General features: G+C 41.0%; 1 protein-coding gene across 6 annotated transcripts in view; it reads left to right on the top strand.

The window, feature by feature from the left end:
• arhgef12a (Rho guanine nucleotide exchange factor (GEF) 12a) overlaps positions 1–7,422 on the top strand; it is a 44,850-nt gene extending 37,428 nt beyond the window's left edge. For 4 of the 6 annotated variants that reach the window (XM_028464300.1, XM_028464299.1, XM_028464305.1 and 1 more), the window contains 8 exons: positions 1,880–1,967; positions 2,055–2,132; positions 2,224–2,318; positions 2,427–2,633; positions 3,840–4,076; positions 4,876–5,105; positions 5,944–6,010; positions 6,106–7,422. In XM_028464300.1, the coding sequence (XP_028320101.1) occupies positions 1,880–1,967; positions 2,055–2,132; positions 2,224–2,318; positions 2,427–2,633; positions 3,840–4,076; positions 4,876–5,105; positions 5,944–6,010; positions 6,106–6,116 (1,013 nt within the window). In that variant the 3' untranslated portion in view covers positions 6,117–7,422. The remainder of the gene's footprint in view (positions 1–1,879; positions 1,968–2,054; positions 2,133–2,223; positions 2,319–2,426; positions 2,634–3,839; positions 4,077–4,875; positions 5,106–5,943; positions 6,011–6,105) is intronic. The other 2 variants (XM_028464301.1, XM_028464302.1) reach the window with 2 other exon arrangements.
• The last annotated feature ends 426 nt before the right edge of the window (positions 7,423–7,848 follow it).

Here is a 7,848-nt window from a genome sequence, read left to right on the forward strand (position 1 = left end):
TATATTTTATATGGGGTTATGGTCAGGCCATTTTGCTGGCCAATCAAGAACAGGGATACCATGCTCCTTAAACCAGGTACTGGTAGCTTTGGCACTGTGTGCAGGTACCAAGTCCTGTTGGAAAATGAAATTTGCATTTTCATAAAGTTGGTCAGCAGCAGGTAGCATGAAGTGCTCTAAAACTTCCTGGTAGATGACTGCGTTGACCTTGGACCTATGGAGACAGTGGACCAGCACATGACATGGCACCCCAAACCATCACTGACTATGGAAACTTTACACTCAACCTCAAGCAATGTGGATTCTGTGCCTCTTCTCTCTTCCTCCAGACTCTGGGACCTTGATTTCCAAAGGACATGCAAAATGTCAGAGAACATAACTTTGGACCACTCAGCAGCAGTCCAGTCCTTTTTGTCTTTAGCCCAGGCGAGACGCTTCTGACGCTGTCTCTTGTTCAGAAGCTTGACACAAGGAATGCGACAGCTGAAACCCATGTCTTGCATACGTCTGTGCATGGTGGTTCTTTAGCGATTACCTTTTGTGTCTTGCCCTCCTTGTGCAAGGTGTCATTGGTCATCTTTTGGGCAATTGTCAGGTCAGCAGTCTTCCCTATGATTGTGTAGTCTACAGAACTAGACTGAGACACTATTTAAAAGCCTTTGCAGGGCATCAGGTGTTTTCAATAATGAACCTCTCCACAATATTCTAATTTTCTAAGATACTCAATTTGGGGCTTTCATTAGTTGTCAGTTATAATCATCATTAAAAGAAAAAAACATTTGAAATATGTCAGTCTGTGTGAAATGAATGTATACATTACACAAGTTTCACTTTTTGAATTGAATTACTGAAATAAATTAACTTTTTCATGATATTCTAATTATATGACCAGCACTTGTACCCCTGGCATAAAATTATTTTTGAAATGGTACCCTATATTCACCCTATGTTCACCCTATGTTCACCCTACATTCACCCTATTTTCACCCTATTTTCACCCTGTGTTCACCCTGTGTTCACCCTGTGTTCACCCTATATCCACCCTGTGTTCACCCTATATTCAGCCTATATTCACCCTGTGTTCACCCTGTGTTCACCCTATATTCACCCTATATCCACCCTGTGTTCACCCTATATTCACCCTATATTCATCCTGTGTTCACCCTATGTTCACCCTATGTTCACCCTATATTCACCCTATATTCACCCTATATTCACCCTGTGTTCACCCTATATTCACCCTGTGTTCACCCTGTGTTCACCCTATATTCACCCTATATCCACCCTGTGTTCACCCTATATTCACCCTATATTCATCCTGTGTTCACCCTATGTTCACCCTATATTCACCCTATATTCACCCTATATTCACCCTGTGTTCACCCTATATTCACCCTGTGTTCACCCTATATTCACCCTGTGTTCACCCTATATTCACCCTATATTCACCCTGTGTTCACCCTATATTCACCCTGTGTTCACCCTATATTCACCCTATATTCACCCTGTGTTCACCCTATATTCACCCTGTGTTCACCCTGTGTTCACCCTATATTCACCCGGTGTTCACCCTATATTCACCCTATATTCACCCTGTGTTCGCCCTGTGTTCACCCTATATTCACCCGGTGTTTACCTTATATTCACCCTATATTCACCCTATATTCACCCTGTGTTTACCTTATATTCACCCTATATTCACCCTATATTCACCCTGTGTTCACCCTGTGTTCACCCTATATTCACCCTGTGTTCACTCTATATTCACCCGGTGTTTACCCTATACTCACCCTCTGTTCACTCTATATTCACTCTATATTCACCCTATGTTCACCCTGTGTTCACCCTATATTCACCCTGTGTTCACCCTCTCTTCCAGACAACAAGTCCTTCTTCGTTCTCTCCATGTCAGACAACGGGGCGCAAATCTACGAGCTAATGGCACCCACAGTCTCTGATCAGCGAACGTAAGAACAGCTGTGATTGGTTCAGTCACTGTAACTCCCACTCTTTCAATCATTACATTGACTGTTAACATTTCACTCCTGTTCAAGATGGCAGCGTCTAATCACCCAGAGAGCGGAGGCAATGAAAGTCAAGCCGCACAGCATCATACCGTTACCTCAGACTGAGTATGTTACTCTCTCATATTCAGTCGGATCACGTTTCAGGAGGTTTTTCTTGAGGTTGTACGTAATAACACCAAACCGTACTGTGTGTCAGTAGAGACAGAGACGGAGTAGAGATTATCACAGCGGGTGTTTCCAGACTGAGCCGAGACCCTGACCGCTCTTCCACTGGCAGCACACAGTCCACAGGTTAGTGGAGACACTTTGATCCATTCATGAAACATTCATCCCAAATAATTGTTCACGATCCATTTTCTAGTAATACCTCGTCTGATAACTATAATTACTCCCTCGTAGATAAAGAAAGCAGTCTGGCCTCCAGGAATGCGTTGCAGAGTTCTTTGTCTGGTGGTAATCCCTTCGAGGGAGTGAAGACAGAAGAAGATGAAGAGGGGGAGGAAGGTTTCGTGGACCGAGAGCTTTCTTATCACGTGGCCGACGAGAGCCAAGACAGTGACTCCTTCAACGTCTTTCCTTCTAAGGCCGACGAAGCACTGAAAACATGTAAGAGTCAAATGTAGAGTAGATTAAAAGGGTGCAAAGAATCATCCATTAGATTGACAAATTGATTTATAGTCCTACGATCCATCTAAATTGATCTGTGCTCGGCAAGTTGGCCTTCCGGATGGAATTATTCGATCTTAAATCGTTTTAAAAGGTAATCAATTGATTGTATTGATACAAGAATATATCTCATTACATTTAAGCACGGCAGACTTTATATGGATGTGTTTTAAAAGTGCTTTTAATATTAAAGACATTAATGTTTGTGACGTCACGCGGTGCGCAAACAAAACGGAAGAACCAGCGAGCGAGAAATGGATCAATCCACCTTTGAGTCCACATGTAGCATTAGCGTGTGAGCATTATCTCTGCAGAAGCCTCATGATAACCATGATAGTAAAACCAAAAGTATCAGGTTCAACCACTGCTCATTTAGCCTGAACAGATCCAGGTTGCACTTTATTTTTTAGATTAATATTGTATTATTTAACTATGAGCATGTTGACCAGCTGCTGTTCCTACACAAAAACCTTGACACTCCCAAACACTGGCTTGATGAACATTAAAAGTTTCAGTTGACTATCAGCACCCAAGAATAAGGATTAAAATTCAGTTCAATTCAACTTTATTTATATAGCGCAAATTACAACAAAAGTAATCTCAAAGCGCTATCAAAATGAAAATCAAATGAGGACAAAAGGGTATCGTCCCAGCCCTATTACTTTCATGTTGAAAGAACCAAACAGAAGAGTCAGCTAAACCTAAATATGTATTTTTATTGAAAACGTACTGAGTTTTGAAAATGAAATCAGAAAAGTTAACCTCCTGTTAATTTAAACCGAAGTGTTGGTTAGACTTTATTCAAATAAAAAGTGAATACATGTGCCATTGAATGTTGTTTACTTGCTTGTTTAGGTCCATAATACATTTTTAAATGATTCCTTTACAAGAAATATCCACCTGTACTGTACAGTATTCAGGTATTTATTTCAGTCACACTGGTTGAATTGTTACTCAAATGTTTTGGATCGAATCGTTAAATTACGCAATGTCGTCCCTGAATCGAATCGGCAACAATGAATCGTGATTCGACTGGAATTGTTGCTAAAAAGGAATTGTTACACCCCTTATAGTAGATTAGAAAAAGCATGTTAGCATCTTTGTGTTTTTAACTTCCACATGAATCTGTTGATGTCTGTCTCTCAGTGGCTGCATTGAAGCAGGTGCTGGTGACCCAGCTGATGTCCCAGGAGGCTGCACAGCAAAGCAAGCGTTCCACAGGCAGCCGACTCCTCCGCACCACATCTCTGCGTACGCCTATAGACAGTCGGGCTCGGGTCATGGTCCACAACGGCTCTGATAAGACCAGCTCCCAGACGGAGGACTTGGCTCAGGACCTGGGCTCAGGGGACACCGGCTTCTTTGACTCCCCGGAAGATTATGGTGAGAGAGTTTGGACAGCTTGACAAACAGTTCATTTCATGCTGTACTGTACTGAAGCCTTATCTTTCAGTTTCAGTCTCACAAAAATATATTCAAACATAAATCACAATTTCAAAACATATAACAAGACTGAAAGAGGCAGAAGAGAAAATGCTGATATGCCAAACATAAATCATAACTTTCAAGTTACCTTTTTCAATAATACACACAAAAGAAATACAAGCATTTAACAAGTACATTTGAGTTGCCTTTTTTCAAATAATGCAAAAAAATAAAATATATATACCATATACACATGTACTTTCTTTTATATACAACATTTAACAAATAACACAAAGAAACATTTTTACTGCTTCACATAACTCTAAAATATATTGTAAAATTTAGTTTTTGAAATTGAATATTGTCACAAATTATTGCACAATTTAACCCTGAGAACAGACAGATATCTTTGTTTTAAACATAGATTGATTTCCTAGGCTGTATTTGCTGGCCTGTATTTTTGAATGCCTTCCTGAAGAGCATTTATTTTTGCTTTGATCATTATGTGTTAATGTATAATAAACAATATATTTCAATTTCATAAGATTTGATTTAACAAATAATGAATGTGTGTGGCCATAATACCCTGCTTTGTTTATCAATTGTACAGCCTTTTTTTGCAATTAAATAATATCATTTATTATGGTTTTAAAAGTTGTTCCCGGAGTTCTACACAGTACGTCATAAATGTCGTCAAATCAGTGGCATGTGTGATTTACAGCGTTCACATTTAGGTTCTTCCCTTGGCTTTTCTCAGCAGGATATTTAGTGCTGGAGAACTATGGTGGCCCAGGGGAGAGTAGCACAGATGACGACATCCTGGCATCAACCACCAGGAAGCAGTTGAGCTCCTCACACGGCTGTGCTGCAGATTCTGGCATCAATTTGAGATTTTCCTCAACGTCTCAGGCTGGAAGCCTCTCCTCCTTCAGCAGACAGGTCCTGTCTCACCTCCGGAACCTTCAGGCCAATCTCAACTATCTAAAGGTGCCCAGCGGGTGTCCTCTCACTTACCCCCAATTTCCACCGCATCGTAATCTGCTCCGTAACAGCTGCAGCATGCTAGAGTCCTTGACAGCAAATACTCAGCCCTTCTGTTTTTGCCAGACGCTGGATGTGTGCTGCAAAATTTTAACAACAATAAGCCTGTGTGCAACAGGAATTAGTGCATCGACGCAGAATAAAATATCTGGATTTTTTTCAAAATAAAATACTCCGTGTTCAAGGCGGATGGTAATTCCATCCATTGATCGAGGTTACCCCTGGTAGAGGAAAACACCCACTTTCTGGGGCCTCCAGCGGGCCCATTTCGGACTTTATCCAAAAACCCAGCACACATTCGGACTCAGGAATAAAACCTGTCTGCTGATACCGCAATTTCAAAACAATGAAGACTTTTTTTTTCGCCCTGAAAAATTGTGCTTTTTGGCTCTAACGGCCACAACTCGGATTCTACCCAAAAACCAAGCACATATTCGGACCGGGGGTGGGGGTGGAACCAGACCTTTCTGTTGATACCATGGTTGGCCCGATTCGAGCACTTTTGAAATCGTATTCAACAATAAATATTGCATTTATCCATGGTTGAATCACATACAGTCTATATACAGTATTTATTGCGCAAGTACATGTGAATTACCGGGATTGTCTCAGTCCTTGTTGCCACAGACACGCAGCAAAACTGGAGGCTGTGGGGATGACGGACTGAAGATTGCGCTGCAGTTACGCAGCGGAGACGTTTCTGAGCAGATGCGCATCCAGTGGAAATCCAGGGTCACACTGCTCTATGTTTGTGATCTGCTGTTAAAGTATGTTTCTCTTTCAGGACGTTGAGGCTAAGTACAATAATCTAACGCGCCAGAGACCTGAAAAGTCGGCAGAAGGAAGCAATGGTATCCGACGTTAATCCTCTGGTCCTGAGTACACAAAGCACAGCAGGACTGTCTGTACCTGATCTAATTCTACATCTTTCACTTTTCATCCCCAGATAAGAGATAATGGAAGTCAGTGCAGCAGCTTTTTGGCTCTTCATCCAAAGACGAAGCACCGACTCTGTCTCTTCCTGCTTCTCGTGCCCTGGACTTTTCTGGACGTCCTATAAGCTTGTCCTCTCACTGCTGAGCCCCCCAACCCCCCCATCATCACTGCCCACATCACCACCCACAGCAAAGGAGAGACTTTGGTGTGCGCAAACATTGTCTTTGCATCACTGCTCCACTGGTTCCCCTCCAATTCAAACCCCCCCCCCCCCCTTAGCACAAGGCAATCAGGGCAGTGGGATTGCCCTTTCCCTCCCCCAAGCTCCGACTCCCCCCTTTAACACACTGTTCCTCCCCCTGAACTCCCTGTGAGAAAGAGAACTTATACCAAAATGTACAAAGATGTGTGTTTAGAACATATATATATGAAACACAAAAAACAAGAAAGGAAAATTTTAAGATAATGTATTAAGATTTTTTTTTTTAAATCCCAAGATGTATTTATTTTCTTTCATTTTTTTTTTTTTTTTTTTTTTTAAGTGTTTCCCACATTGCTTGCATGCTTTTTGTCCATGGGTGTTTTCCTTTTTTGGCTGCTTAACCTGCGTGGATCAAACGGGGTTGGTGTGTAAAGTGTCGACTACACACACACACACCAGCACACAAACACCAGTGGGACATTATTCAGACTGATAGAGACCAGAGTTGCACTGGTCATCAATAGATTGTGTTGTGTTTAAATACAAAAAAAAAGGAGTAAAAGTTCAACTCTTAAAAGGAGTCTAGAATTTCCTAATGAATTCTAGGTGTGGTGTTAACTAGAATGAAGAGTCTGATCAGGCTCTGATCTGGTCCTGTTGCATTTCTTATGCTGACTCGTTCGTCCCTCTTTTCCAACATTTTCTCGTCTCTGAACTGTCTTTTTTCCCCTCCTTTTTTCCATGTGATCCCCTACCCACTTTGTTCTTCTGTGACCGTGTGTGTGTGTCATCGCTCTTCTTTTCCTTGAAGCCCAGTGGCTTTCATTCCTGTTTAACCCCTCCTACACTCGCTATGTCGTTCTTCCTCATCTGCCTCTGGGCGTCTTGTCCCTGTTCCTCCACCTTCTATCTGCTACACGGAGAGGTCATGCTCTCTGCGTGCGTGTGTGTGTGTCAGCTCCTGACAGAAATGCTGCTTCTTTCCTGCAATTGTTGGCTGTACTGATCCGACTGCCTGATAAACCCTAATGTCATGAAGCTCAACATATACTGTACAATGGTCAAGTTGTAAGGTTCATGCATAACTTTACGAAAATAAATGGTGCCATGACACATTTGAAAAGCAAAGCTGCTGCCTTTTTTTTTTTTTGGATTTCGCTACACTTTAGATTTCTTTGGTAAACTCTAAGTATCAAATGTAGCATTCCTGGCGTTTTTCAATTACAATTACATTTTCGATTATCCATGTTCAATTACAACTCAATTATTATTACGATGACCTTCCTTTTTTTCCAATCCAATTATTTTACCCCTGAAATCAATTACAATTACATTTTCAATCTCTGAATTCAGGGTTCCAACAGATCCTTAAAAAGTCTTAAAAGGCATTAAATTCATGAATCTAAATATAAGGCCTTAATTATCATTCAAACGTCTTAAATCAATGTTTCAAAAATCTTAAATTTTAACACGAGTTTGATTTTATGATTGTAATTAGTCTCACATTTCAAAATAAATGATAATATATGTTGTAATTTTTTTTATACATTA

The sequence above is a fragment of the Gouania willdenowi genome, chromosome 13 (genome assembly GCF_900634775.1).
Source record: "Gouania willdenowi chromosome 13, fGouWil2.1, whole genome shotgun sequence".
NCBI lineage: Eukaryota > Metazoa > Chordata > Actinopteri > Blenniiformes > Gobiesocidae > Gouania > Gouania willdenowi.